This window comes from Malania oleifera, chromosome 5, assembly GCF_029873635.1.
Source record: "Malania oleifera isolate guangnan ecotype guangnan chromosome 5, ASM2987363v1, whole genome shotgun sequence".
In the NCBI taxonomy this organism is placed as follows: Eukaryota; Viridiplantae; Streptophyta; class Magnoliopsida; order Santalales; family Ximeniaceae; genus Malania; species Malania oleifera.
Genome location: NC_080421.1, coordinates 91382231 through 91398163, shown reverse-complemented (window position 1 = coordinate 91398163; position 15933 = coordinate 91382231). Strand labels below are relative to the sequence as shown.

Genomic DNA, 15933 nt, shown 5'->3' with positions numbered 1-15933 from the left:
ACATGTATTTAATAAAAATAAAAACCGATGACAATTAAATAGATATTTTTTCAATTTGAAAAATGTAACATTAATACAATAATACCAACAATTCCCCACAAGATTCAAATTAAAAAAAAAATTAAGAAGGGTTTAAAAACAAAAACAAAAAAAAAAACCAACGTTGGGTAACCATGAGATGATAATTAAATATAGTAATGCATTTGGTGACAATACCTGGTTTGAAATTTGAATTGCACTTAGAGAAAACATGTTATGAGTTACAAGAACTTGGTGAATATTAAATTCTTGAACCAAATTATTTTAAAATAATACTATAAACATATAACTCACATAACATCTCTAGACAGAAAACTCCTAAGAGTTGGTGCGAATAGGCCATGCACCATACCTGGATATTTATGAGCGCTCTAGAAAGTTTTAAACCAGTAAACTTTCATAGGAAGTGGCCCCACTTCCACACTCATATAGGTAAATCCATAAAGTGTGTAAGTATAACTAAACACACCACCTAACAAAGGATATGGATTTATGATGAGATAAACTCAATTTCATAATTGTTACAATTGCACCATTCAGATACCATAGGGATAATCGAAACAAATAATAGTGCTCACCAAACTAATCAATGACTTGTTATTACTCATTGAACCTAATTCATGGGATCTCCAATCATATAGGTTGGGTTGCCATCATTAGTAGTTTATATTAAGGGTTTAAGATACATCCCCTTCGATGTTTATTTTCTATTAGCTTTTTAGCTAATTCTTTAGTTAAGGAATTCATTAATCAACAACTATTTCTCAATTCTCATATTTGGATCATACTGATACTAGGTACCCTCACATTTTGTGATCACACAAATAATAGCCCAATTTTACTATTCAATTAGTTTAGGTTAGTCCACATATATACTAACCAAAGTCAATACTATGGTTATGTTTATCATCCACTTGGATAATGCACTGTAAAATTACACATCTATGTGTAAAATATCATACTCGAATTTATTTTTATGTGCCAGTTAAGGCTTGTAAATTTAGGTGACTCCATCACCACACTAATGCTCTCATGCAAAGACTGTTATCTCACTTTACAAAAACATTAACAATAATTATCGAGCATATTAATTTAATTGCATATTTAAGCACCGCTGTCTATTTCACATATGAATAGAATATAAAAACATTTAAACCCCAGAATTAAAGATAATAAATTTACGTGCCTTACAAAAATAACATAATCATATAATTGGGGAAAAATAGATAATAATTTTTTTTCCATATATGTAGTGAAATAGAATAAAATATTAAAATGTTATCTACTAAAAAATAATGAAAAATAATAGTGAAGTCTCATATATGCACATGTACATCTCCCATTTAAGTCAAGACCAACAATAGGAAGTGAAAAAAATAAAAAACACTTCTAATTCAACTATTTAAGCCACAATTTTTTCTTTTTTTACTTGACTCAAATATAATAATAAATCTCAAACAATATTATAGCTCATTATAAAAATGTAATCCCCACACTTCAATATATTTCCAAATCAAACAAATAAGTTCAGTTAAATATTGATATGCAACTAACATGTCTCTAACAAGGTCATACCAAAGACAAGAAATTTGAGAAATAAATAAATAAATTTAAAAATACACAATACTCAAGCATGCACTCATCATGCAAGAAAGCAAGAACAACTTCAAAATTTGTGTAGTTCAGAAAACTTAGAAAATAGGCATAATCAACAATTTTTTTTTAAAAAACTAATATTATTATTTCACAAAAAAATGATGCCATTGAATTTGGTTGTTTTTTTTCATATTTTAAATATAGTAATTTAATGGGAAAATTACATTCTAAAAATTATTTATCATTAGATTCATGATCTACAAATAAGATAATATAGTAGCCTGAAATTTAAGTGTTCAAAATTTAAATCTTTAAACAATTGAATAAATAAATGGAAACTTGCTTGTGCTTGTTGCAAAATATAAAGTAATACCAACAATTCAAATCAATCTTAATGGAATCATTTTTGTCCCTTAAAATAGATAATAGCGCTCGGCTTTAAGATTGTTAGAAAGAAAATATAAGGAAAATTATTTATTAAAAAAATTAATTTTAAATAAAAATAAAAATACTTATCAGAAGCTAAGGCGTGGAAGGACCACTGTCTTTAAAGCCAATTTCACGCCTATAGAGAACATTTCTCGATGCATATAGTCATTGCACGCACAACCTCCAGGAGTACTCAGCTGGCTCAATTTTGTTTGCATTCACAAACACTGGAGCGATAGGAGATGTAGTGTCATTTAGTTACCCAACAAAATATGATTTCAAGAAATAGTAGAAGATAAAGCTATTTTGAAGAAGAAAAATGTATTTTGAAATGAAACTAGATCATAGTTTATATAGGTAAAATTAAGTATAACTTTCAGCATCATAAGTACAAAACTATTAAGGTAGTAGTATTAATATTAACGTACATATAATTAAAATAAAAACTAACTCCGCCTGTGATGCACTTAATGTCTTAATTTTTTCACACAAAGTTGGTCCTAAGTCCGGGTAAAGGAGGAGAGTTGTTTTAGGTAGCTGACAGCTAGCGTAAAATTTGCCAGATCATTATGATATATCCTTATCGAATATTTACTGGGCCGTCCCCTACGAGCGACGCGTTGCACTTGTACCACCTAGGTGTAGCGGAAATTGGGCAAGGGTGGGCTAGGTTGTCGCCCCGAAGCAACGCGCTGTGTCGGCGCCCGAGTACAGTGTCAAATATGCGAGGGTTCCTGCATCATTTTGGACGTGGGCAAGTAAAAACATTAGTTCAGGAAATTAGGATTAGATTAGCAACTTGGAATATAGCGACACTTACGGGTAAAAGCATGGAAATTGTGGATACAATGATCAGAAGAAGAATTGATATAATTTGCCTTCAAGAAACTAAGTGGGTGGGGGAGAAAACTAGAGAAATTGATCAATTAGGATTTAAACTTTGGTACATTGGAAAAGAAAAACATAAAAATGGAGTAGGAATTATTATAGACAAAAACTTAAAAGATAGCATTGTTAATGTAAATAAAGTAGGGAATAAAATTATAAAAATCAAGATGGTATTAGGGCAAGAGGTAATAAATATCATTAGTGCTTATGCTCCTCAAGTCGGCTTAGGAGAAAATCTTAAGAGACAATTTTAGGAAGATATGGATAGTATTATACAAGACAAACCCGGGACTGAGAAAATATTTATAGGAGGAGATCTAAATGGATACGTTGGAAGGGATAATAAAAATTATGAGAGGATACATAAAGGATATGGATATGGAGACAAAAATGAGTCTGGGGAGATGATCTTAGACTTCGCTATGTCATATGATTTTTATATAATGAATACTTGCTTTAAGAAGAGAGAAGAACACTTAATAACTTTTGATAGTGGACAAAATAAAAGTCAAATAAATTTTTTTTTTAACTAGAAGGGTAAATCATTTATCATGCAAGGATTGTAAAGTTATTCCACAACATATAGTCTTAGTGTTAGATATATGTATTAAAAAATGGAAGAAAAAAGATAAAATAAATTAGTGTAAGAGAACTAGGTGGTGGAACCTAAAAGGAGAAAATATAATAAAATTTAAAAATAAAATGATCAAAGATGGGGATTGGATTATAGAGGATGGGATAGATACAAATACTCTTTGGAGTAGATTAGCAACTCGTATTAAAAAGATATCAAAAGGGATTTTAGGTGAATCAAGGGGAAGATTCTCAAATAGCAAAGAAAGTTGGTGGTGGGATAAAGATGTACAAAAAGCCATAAAGGCAAAAAGAATTTGGTATAAAACGTGGAAAAAATGTAGAAACAGTGATAACTTTAAAAAGCATAAGGAGGCAAGAAAAGATGCAAAAAAGGCCGTTAGTGAAGTTAAATACAAATCATTTAATAGTTTGTATGATAAATGAGAAATAAAAGGGGAAAGAGATATATTTAAACTTGCTAAAGCTAAAGAAAGGAAGAGTAAGGACTTAGGAAATGTAAAATGTATAAAAAGTAAGGATGATATTGTCTTGGCTAAAGACAAAGACATTAAAGAAAGATGGCGAAGTTACTTTAGTAAGTTGTTTAATATAAACCAAATAGAAGGCTTAAACTTACAATTGTCAAATAAGGAAAAGATTAAAAATATGAGATTTATTCGCAAAATTAGAGTTAACGAAGTTAAGTTTACACTAAAAAAAGATGAAAAATAGGAAAGCTATGGGACCAGATAACATCTCAATTGAAGTTTGGAAATGCTTAGGTGATAACGGAATTATATGGTTAACTAATTTATTTAATACAATTATGAAAACTAAGAAAATGTCAAATGAATGGAGGAAAAACACTTTAATACCTATATACAAAAATAAATGATATTCAAAATTTTAATAACTATCGTGGAATTAAACTTATGAGTCATACGATGAAACTATGGGAAAGGGTAGTTGAACAAAGATTAAGGTTAGAAACGAAGGTCTCAAAAAATGAATTTGATTTTCTGCCTGGGAGATCTACCACAGAAGCTATATATCTTTTAAGAAAATTAATAGAAAAATTTAGGGAAAAGAAGAGGGATTTGCATATGATATTTATTGACCTTGAGAAAGCATATGATAGGATACCTGGGAAGTTCTATGGTGGGTTTTAGAAAAAAAAAAGGTGTATGTAGTAGGTATACTGATATCATTAAGGATATGTACGATGGAGTAATGACTAGTGTAAGGACTATGGATGGAGAAACTAGAGAATTTCCAATCACCATAGGTGTACATCAAGGATCTGCTTTGAGCCCTTATCTTTTTGCTTTAATGATGGACCAATTGACTAAGAATATTCAAAAGGAGGTTCCATAGTGTATGTTTGCAAATAATATTGTATCAATTGATGAAACTAAGGATGCAGTAGAGGCTAAGTTAGAATTATGGAGAGAAGCTTTGGAATCTAGAGGCTTAAGGATAAGTAGAAATAAGACAGAATATATGAAATGTAATTTTAGTAATGATAGGAGGAATGTTGGAGTCAAAGTTAAACTTGATGATGAAAAAATAAATAGTACTTGTAGATTTCGATACCTTGGATCTATTATGCAAGATGAAGAAGAAATTGAAGATGATGTAATGCATAGAATTAAAGCAGGTTGGGTAAAATGGAGAAGTGCTTCAAGTGTGTTCTGTGATCGTAGAATACCTTTAAAATTGAAAGGGAAGTTTTATAGGATAGCTATAAGACCAGCTATGCTATATGGATTGGATTGTTGGGCGACGAAGAAACATAATATCCAAAAAGTAAAAGTTGCCGAGATGAGAATGCTTAGATGGATGAGTGGTATTACATTGAAAGATAAATTAAGGAATGAACATATTCGCGGTAAGTTAGGTGTAGCACCTATAGAAAATAAGATAAGTGAGGGACGACTTAGATGGTATGGACACTTGCAATAGGCCACATAGTACACCAATGAGGAAGAGTGATATAGTTACTGTGGGGGACAGTAAAATAACTTGGGAGGAAATAGTGAGTAAGGATTTAATATCCTCGAATCTCTCAAAAGAAATGGTCCATGATCGCATAAATTGGCGGAAAAGGATTCATATAGCCGACCCCACCTAGTGGGACTAAAGGTTTGGTTTTGTTGTTATATATAATTAAAATAAAAACTGACGACTATTAAACAGATATATTTTTTTAATTTCAAACATCTAATGTTAATACAGTAATAGCCAATTTTTAGAACCATATTTGAACCCACTCCAATCCCGCTATTGTTTCATATAATCATGTCACTATGCAAAGAACACCTCTAAAATTAATTGTAACAAGCATAGCTACTAAGCATGAGCTAAAACTAAGTCTAGGCTCTACAACTTATACTAAAAAATGATAATGCAAATATCTTAACAAAATTCCTAACATGACCTTAATACATTGTGTTGATTCCCATGGTGAAATGAGGCCTCACAATTCGTGAGCTTTCAACAAACCATTTATCCATATCAATAACTAAGGCCAAGGGATAAAAAATTATTGTTGAACATTGTTTTGGTTAGGCTGGAAAGAGAATAAAAGACGGAAAAGTCTAAAGCTAAGTAAAAAGTCTAAAGCTCAGTAAAGGTTAATATTTTTTAAGTGCATACAAATGGCTAATATACGAAGCAACAGCACCAACAAATAGACATGGTTTTGAATAGTGGTAGCCGATAGCAAATGTCAAGGTAACAGGAGTAGAGGAAAGTAGTAGAGGAGGTTACATAGAAAGAAACAAGTGTAATGACCATGAATTTTTTCAAGCATGCACAACCTCATATGTATTGGTATATTTGCATGTTTAACCACTTAAACCCTCTTTAAAAATTTTTTACGAAATTTTCAATGCTTTAGCTCAATTTACTAACATTGTTTGGCAAGGTTAATAAATTTTACATTGGTCTTAAACTACTATTGACTTTTCATTAATCTTATGTTTAATAAATAAATTAATGAAACAGAATATAGTAGCTTGTAATATGATATCTCCATTAATCTATGAGGCACTTTAAAGGCACAATAAATCAAACAAGTTCTATTATTTCATTCATTAAAATAATCAAAATCTAATAAATTTAGACCAACAAGTTGTATAGTATATTGAATATATTCCAATGTATCAAGCTTTAAAACTACAATGTTATAATCATAAAATTTATTATTTAAAAAGTGCTAGAAGTTAAAACTTGAGCAAGACAAAAAACTAGAAATGATAAGGGTAAGGTTGAACAAAATTGGAAAGTAATAAATTAAAATAACCATAAGAGAAGATTATGAAATATATACATATTGTTTAAGTACAACACATAAATTCAAAAATTAACAAAATGATATATCAATTATTACTTATTAAAAACATTATTATTAATTACTTAAGTATAAATATATGTAACATATATAAATATATAAATATATATAAAATATATATATATTTATATATAATGCACAATATTTTCAGTGCTTTGCACCTTATTAAAAACAACTATACAGTAATAAACCTTTGGATTAAATAAAAATTCCCTACAAAAAAGTAAAAAAAAAAAATGTTCCCCAACTTTCCAAAAGATTGAAACTGAGGGTATATTTTGTATTATTTCTATATTTTTTTTTTTTTTTTTTTCTGTTTCAGTACAGTAAAGAAACATATTATGAAAACATATTTGCTTATGCACACTTTTTGTTTCAATTGTGGGTTTTCAATTGTTTGCAAATAAAAATAAAAAAAAAATGAAAACTATATTTTTTTTATGGTTTTCAAAATATTTTGATATCCAAAATTAAATTTTTTTTAAATTAAATAGTTCATTTATACATATTTCTTCATTAAAATTAAAATAAAATTATCATATGAATTTAAAATATAATTAAAAATATTTACAAACATGATGTTGGTTCCCTCCATCCCTCTCTTTCTTTTATTGGCATTGACATCAAGCCATGATACAAATACGATGCATACCCATTGTTCGACTCTGGTGATGAAGTGATACTTATCTTCTTTTGTAGGTCAGTCCGTGTCTCTCTACTGTTGGACAATCTCGCTCCATCATTGCAATTAAAAATGAAAGTCTAATTCAAATAAAAAGGTTTTAGGAGTTGTCAGCATAGTGAGCCGTCATGGCCATTATGGCACAAGATAGTCGATATGGTCATGATTTCAACTCTAAGTTCTAAAGTAGACTCAAGTAGTATTAGTGGGCCAATTTTCCATTATGTAACAATTGCTATTTAAATTCATGGCCAAAGACAACCACAAACTCGTCCAAAATGTTCAAGAGAAGACTAAACTTGTTGAAGGTGAGTACCCCGTTATTTTAGGTCCTTAGGTGAATTATGGTGTAAGTGAATATCATGATTACATTAATAATTCACAAATAGTTGGTGCACAATTTCAAAACCCTTTAATGGACACGAGTCACAATTTTTTCTTTCAATAAATACACCATAATTCCTTCCAAGAAAAGACTTTGCTTTGTCTTTAGTGCCCCTAGACATGATTGATATTACTTCTAGGTCAGAAATAGGCCTTGGCTTTGCACTAATCTTCGAAGCTAAGACTTGCAATGAAATTCAAGATGAGTTGTCAACTACAAAGGCTTTCTCAATGACTAAAATCTTTGAATTATAATTGCTTACTCCTTGTTGTAAATCTAGAGATGGGAGCGAGAAGACGAGAAGAAGAAGAAGAGAAGAAAAGAAGAAGAAAGCAAGAGAAAGAAGCAGGCAACAATTTCCTATAGAGTTACATTTAGCTCCAAGTCTCCTTTTTATAATTTAATAATAGACAAAATAACTCTACTCAGACCACATAAATTCTAAAAAAACCAATCTCTTCTAACACCCCACCTCATGCTAAAGGTGTATAAATATCACCTAACCCCAACTTGCTACAACTACTAGAAAAGCAAGCTTAAATAAAACTTTTGTGAAAACATCACCTAATTAATCCACAAATTTCGCAAATGGAATCACTACAACCTTCTTCAGCTAAACATTTGTTATAAAATGATAGTAAACTTCAATGTGCTTTGTCGCTTCTTGACAAAGAATCCCATCTTTGAGAGGACTTCAACCACATAAGCTCACTCACATTATGAGCCACAACTTGGCATTTTGTTTCAACATTAGATCTAGCTACAATAGTTTTTTGTTTTGCTATGTCAGGTAACAAGATTACCTCCCACAAATGTTCAATATGTAGCAGTAGACCTTTGATTAACGGAGCCAACACATTCTGAATAAGAGTATCCCATGATATCAATAGTTCTATTAAATTTATATATCAAATCTCTACCAAGAGAGCCTTTGAGATACCTTATAATCCTATAAATAGCATCCCAATGTGGTTGTTGGGGATTTTCTGTAATTTGATTCACCACTTCCACAATGTAGGATATGTTAAGTCTAGTGATAGTCAAGTAGATCAACCTGCTAACCATCTATATCGACGTTTATCTTCAAGGTCCAGCCCAACACCCCTAGATAGCTTCACATTGGGATCCATAGAAGTATCAACCAGTTTAGCTCCCAACATACCATTCTCACTAGCAAGTCCAAGATTCCAAGGTGTACTTTCATTGAGATAGATTCGAACCTTTGTTACACTATACAATCTCAACACCAAGAAAGTAACGAAAAGAACCCAAGTCCTCGATTTGAAATTTTGATTGAAACCACTATTTGACATCCACAATCCCACCTTGGCCATTGCCAATGATGATGATGTCATCAACATAAACTACTAGAAGCAACTATCTTGTTTTGGTGAATAGAGACTGAATGATCAAAGTAGCACTGAATGAAACCAAATGCAGAGACTACCCCACTAAATTTTCCAAACCAAGCCCGAGGAGACTACTTAAGACCACTAATGGTCTTATGCAACCTACATACCTTACCATCCTCTCCCTAAGCAACACACCTAGGAGGTTGCTCCATGTATACCCCTTCTTACAAATCTCCATACAAGAAGGCATTCTTCACATCCAATTAGTATAAAGGCTAGTCAAAATTAATTGCCAATGAGATTAATACAACAACAAAAACAAAACCAAGCCTTAAGTCCTACTAGGTGGGATTAACTATATGAATCCTTTTCCACCAATTTATGCGATCATGGACCATTTCTTTTGACAAATTCAGGACTATTAAATCCTTAATCACTATCTCATTCCACATTATTTTAGGTCTATTCATATGAGAGAATTTCTCAATATAATCAATAACATATGTTAGAGTGTACCCCTTGGTAACCAAGTGAGCCTTGGGCATGTCAATAGAGTCATCAAGAAGATGTTTGATGGTGTAAACCCAACAACACCTAACCAACTCCTTACCAAGAGGAAGATCCACCAAATCCTATGCCTTCCAAGTGGTCAAGGTATCCATTTCTGAAACCACTGCATGCTTCCACCTTGGGTTGGCAAGTGCTTCAGTGTGTGAGGAAGGGATAGAGATAAAGGTCATTGACAAGGCAAAAGAATGCAAAGGACTAGTAGGTGTTGGACTGAAACAAATTGAGCAATACTATAAGCAATTAATGGTTGTTGAGTACATGCTTGACAGTTTGTGTATCTTTCCTGTGTGCAATCAGTAAATTTAAACCACGCTAGTATGGATCTTTAGAACTAGAAGTCTAAACAACGGAAGAGAGAAAAGGCAGTTGTATAGTAGTAGCGATGTCTAAGCCTGCTTTCCAGGTCAGCAATTGATGGATCTAGAGGAGGATCAAAAGTTTTCTGCAAAGGGATGAGAAAAGGGATAGGAGGATCAATGCACTAGGGGGGGGGGGGGGGCTAGAAACCATTGATGGACTCAAAATATATTCGTTCAATGAGGGCTTAACACTAAAGGGAGAGAAGAAAAAAAAAGGGTGTCCTCTAAAAAATAGTAACATCTTTGCTATTTTATCTTCTGTGAGTGTGAAGATCATAACATCCATAACCTTTCTGAGTTCTCAAGTAGCCAACAAAGACATATTTAATAGCATGAGAAGAGAACTTGTCTCGACTCGAATATGGAACATGAACAAAACATGTGGACCTAAAGACACAAGGCACTATATAGAACATGAATGTTTCTAGATACATGATAAAGAAGGGAATTTATCCCCTTAGAACCTGGAAGGCATCCTATGAACTAGAAAACAAGCTGTAAGAAGAGCATTGGTCCAAAGGGTTTAGGAACATGCATACGAAAGAGTAGAGATCATGCTATGTCAAGTAAATGTCTATTTTCCCATTTAGCTACTCCATTCTGCTAAGGAGTATCTACATACAATAATTGATGATGGATCATTTTAACAAAGTGCATTATCATATTGAAAATTTTGATTACTAATGTCAAACTGGGTTTTTATTTCCTTGTAAAATTGAGTAAATATATTTAGAAATTCATACCTGTCTTTTAACAGAGAGATCCAGGTCAAAAGCAAAATATCATCCACAAAAGACAAACTATTGATCACCAATCAAATGCTTGACTATACGTGGACCCCAAATATCTGAACGAATAAGAGAAAACAATGATTTACTTTGAGATTGAACTCAAGATGGAAAAAATGTCCTAATATGTTTCTTAAATGACACACAGAACACTCAAAACAAGAAATAGACTTGAACGTAGGAAAAAACTTGTTGGAATTTTTTAAGTGATGGATGACTCAAACGAGCATTCCATTGATCTAGAGAAACACCATGGGTAAAAATTGATGAAGTGGTATGGCAAGAAATTGATCTACCACCACCACCATTGAAATAGCACAAGTTATCCTTCTCAAGCCCTCCACCAATCCTCTTATTTTTTTGGAGATCCTGAATAACAGAATAAGAAGGAAAAAAGGTCACTGAACAATTATGAGATTTAGTTAATTGACTAACCGATAATAGGTCCAAGGGAAATTTAGGCACATTTAACATAAGAGAAAGAGGAATAGAAGGAAACAAAAAAAATATTGCCACAACCAAAGACTGGTGTAACCGAACCATCGACAAGAGTAACCTTGGAGTGTAGAGTAGTGGGTTTTATGGACTGAAACAAATTAGGACTGTCATGTAAGAGGAGGCACTAGAGTCAAAAACCCATGGGGAGAAGGATATGCCTCATTCATAGATGGAATGGAATCACTGGCAAGAATCTTATCACGGATTGGTTAAAACTCTGCACTCAAACCAGCCAAAAAATTGGCAGCAAAGAACTTTGCCCTTTGCCTCTTAATCATCTTAATGTTAGAATTAATTGGTTGATAAATGGTGAGTTCTTCCACATGTCTTAAAAGTGCTATAATACTGACTAATAGGTTTACCTTAGTGGTCCTATTTGAAAAACTTCTTATATAGGTCAAAAACAAAAGTTAGATTTTTGTCTTGTAAGAAGATTTCACAGAGATCATCCCATACAAGGTTTCACAGAGATCATCCCTTACAACCTTGGTTGCTCTATGAAACATCACTTTTGCAGCAATTTGTGGCTCCATGCTATTCCACAAGCACACAAGCAATACGTCATTCTTTCTCATCCGATCATAATCCTCAAGAGTCTCGAGATGGAGGAGACTACTTCCCTTTCGCGTTAATTTACATATATTGACTAAGACCATAACAGGTAGTTGGAGGATCCACCAATTTGATGGCTGTGAACTGAACGTAAATGGTATCAGTCAAAGATCTCTTCGTAAAGGTCATCAAAACCACACTCAATACGCTATAATAAGTGCACATCAGTACCAAAAATGAACAGAACATCAATAATGTGAAATCAGGCAGCACAGACAAGCACAAAGCAGACTTTGGAACTTCAAGAGAGCTGCTATGACCATGGAACATAAGTTACAATATCCTACGAGAAATTACTTGATCATGCGGAAGGGAGCAGACCACAACAAGCACCAGGAACTTGATAAACAACCTGGCAAACACAACAGCTATAGGTATGATGGCTGGCAGCAATTAGAACTGAGGCTGGAAAGAGTAGGAAATAAGGTCATTGAACACCAATCAAAAACACCAATGACTGACACAAGATAGCAGCAATCAATAACGAACACACAGCATCATTGTGCCACAAGCAACCAACGAACATCAACACAGCAACAGCAGTTAGCAAAAACAGAGCATCAAACAGGAAAAGCAGATAGCAGAAACAGAGCGTCACTTCACATCACCAAGTCACCATGAATGCACAGCATCCTGCCAAGGATGTTGTGTTGACTTTTTGAGTCTAATCCCTGTTTTGATGTTGACAAAGTACTAGCATCTTATGTGTGTACTTAGCATGTGACCAGGCTTATATTTCAACACACAAACATAAGGGGACTGAAAAATAGAAGATCATACTCCTAGCATATTCCACAGGAAGATCAAAGAAGAGAAGACATATATTTTAATTTGTAATGCATTTAGGTTTTTGGTCTGTAATAATGCATGCTTTGCATGATGTGGTTAAATGCTCAGAATGACTATAGACAAACCTTAGGGACCAACACTTCTAAAAACCTTTTTCATAAAAATTAAAATAATACAAAAGGCTTTTAAAATGAATTTGAGGTCAAATTAGGGCTAAACTTGAGGTTTTTACTTACCTCGGTCGACCGGCCATTTTTCTATTTTAAATGCCTCAGCCGACCGACCTATGATTTTAACGTGGCTTGAGGAGGCCCAGCCGACCGGCCTCACGAAGGCTTTAAAGGGCCAGCCAACCGACCCTGTTCGTATGCCTGTTTAGAAAGCCTCGACCGACTGGCCATTTTAAAACAGAATAGCCCCAGCCGACCGTCACTGTTCACTCGGCCGACCAACTCTTAAGGCCAGCCGACCGAACTAACGAAGGGTTCAAATTTGCCTTTGGCCAGCCAACCGGTGCCTTCCACGGTCGACCGACCCTATCCAAAAATTTGAATTTTTAACAAAGGCCAGCCGACCGAAAAAGCCCTCGGTCAACCGACCCTCTTGCATTTGACTATTTTTCAGCACTAAAACGTGTTTAATTTTTTAATTAAGCAAATTTAAAATACCCTGTATCCCCAAACGGTCATTTTCTTGGAAAATCTATATATTACCCTTTCATTAGCACAATTAAAATTCTCTCAAATATTTTGTGCCTTATCTCTCATACTCTCTTTGTTTTTCCTTTGAAAAATCATTTCTAAGAGAGCTTTAATTTTTCCTTTCACTTATTTCATTTGCATATTGATTGCATTTGAGGGTTGATTGAAAGTAATATTCATTTGGGCATTCATTTATTGATTTAAAGTGTTTACTCTCACATAAACTTATATTTTTGAAAATCTTTTTGAGAGTAATCTTTGAGTTTCTCCCAAATTATTTTTTTGATAAATATTTTTGGGGAAACTTTTTATTGCTTGTGAATCTTTGCACATTCATTGTAAGATTCCAAAGCTCTTTCGTTTTTATTGCAAAAATCCTTTTGAGCAAAAACCCTGGCTTTCTTGAACAACATTTTTGAATATTATTTTTGAAGAAAGCATTTGGGATTTATAAGATCTTTGAAAGCTTTTATTGTACACTTAACTTTTTATCAAAGATCATATACATCCCTTTGGGCAAAAACCATTTGAAAGAAAAACCCTATGTTCTCCTACACCTTTCATTGAAAAATATTTTGGAAAAATATTTATTAGGGTTTGAATCTTTGAGTATTCATCATATATATTTTTATTCAAAGATTGCAAAATTATATTGAGAAAAACACCTACTCTATTGAGCTTTTATTTCATATCATACGAGAGTGCATTTTAGAGCTTCAATTTGTACATCTCACCTTTTGTAGAAGCATTCATATTTATACACAAAAATTATTATCTTTGTATTCCTGGTGTGTGGTCGGAAGAGGAATACACCATCCTGTAAGGTGTACTAGTTTGGCTTTAGCCTGATTAGGTGAGCTGAGGAGACTCCGCCTCGTAATGAAAACTAGTTGTGTCTCAGCCCCGTAATTGAGCTGAGGTGACTCCGCCTCATAAGGAGAACTAGTTGTGACTTAACCCTGTAATTGAGCTGAGGAGACTCCGCCTCGTAAGAAGAACTAGTTGTGGCTCGACCCCGTAATTGAACTAAGGAAACTCCACCTCGTAAGGAGATTTGGTTTGGCTTCGCCCGTAAGTAAGCCGAGGAGACTCCGCCTCATAAGGAGTATTGTAAACGGCATCGCTCTGCCCAGTTAAGTGAGCAAATAGTGGAATCCTTGAGCTAAGGCTTGAGGCAGGGACGTATGCAGTATTGGCCGAACCTCGATAAAAATATTGTGTCTTATTTCTCTTTCCCTTTGCTATTTAATTTCCACGCATGTATGTTTGATTATTTATTGTATTGATTGTTTCACATACATGCTTTAAACATTTATGGGATAGGTTGTGTAATATTGTTTGTGGTCCGGAATTGGGACATAATTAACCTAGAAATTTTTAAAATACCCAATTCACCCCACCCCACCCCCCCCCCCTCTCTCTCTCTCTCTCTTAGGAATACACCATTCACATCATGTTGCACAGTGAAACTAAGACGAAAAGAGACCTTAAATGAGTCTCAAACCAACCAAAAAATCAGATTTGAGAGCTGATTAGGGGAAGATAAGAAAGAAAACAAAAAACTGTGTCAGGAAAAAAAAAAAAAACACAGTAAAATCAGATTTGAAAGAGATTAATGCTGTCATACCATGTTGTAAAGTTAGAGATGGAAGTGAGAAGAAGAAAGTAAGAAAAAGAAGAAGGCAGCAATTTCCTGGAGAGTTATGTTCAGTTTCAGGTCTGCCCTTTTATATATTAACAATAAAAAAATCTTGAGAGACAAAAATATCCCTACTCACACGGTCACGGTACATGATTATTAAAAAAATATCTTCTAACACTCCTAACCCAATGATTGAGCTACAGTCAGTTGCTATAGAATTTCTTTGGGATTCCTTAGCTTTCGAAGCTGTTACTAACTATTAAGAATCCCCTTCAAGTGATTTCTCCATACATTGTATGTGTGCTCTCATCACCTATTTTTTCCCTCCAAATTCCACTCATTCTTTAATCAAATATGTTGTAACTTTTTTGAAATTCTTCGATGTGGAATGAGTATTTATTTGATTTTCCATTAGATATTAAGTTAATTTTCTCTTTGGAGGACTTGTTACCTCATCGAAGGACCTTGAAGCCTTCTATGCTTGCAGGTGACTTCACTAGATCAGCCAGCTTCTCGGGTTCAAGCTTTTAGTTGTCGTCAATGTTGTGACGTGCGAACAATGATATGAGTGATTTGAAGCTTTTGAGTGATGAGTCTTTAGTTGAAGGAGCTATTTGCTACTTTTATATGGTGATTGATGATGCGATACAACTCATGCTAATTCTTCATTTTGTT

General features: G+C 33.4%; 1 protein-coding gene across 2 annotated transcripts in view; it reads right to left on the bottom strand.

Annotated features, from left to right (window-relative positions):
* Positions 1-15933, bottom strand: part of LOC131155128 (piezo-type mechanosensitive ion channel homolog) — a 98828-nt gene that overhangs the window by 7270 nt on the left and 75625 nt on the right. Inside the window, exon 17 of one of the 2 annotated variants that reach the window (XM_058108060.1) lies at positions 2459-2798. The exons of the other annotated variant lie outside the window; for it this stretch is intronic. Coding sequence (XP_057964043.1) covers positions 2781-2798 — 18 coding nt within the window. The 3' untranslated portion in view covers positions 2459-2780. Of the gene's footprint in view, positions 1-2458; positions 2799-15933 lie in introns of those variants that run through there. 2 annotated transcript variants of the gene reach the window in all.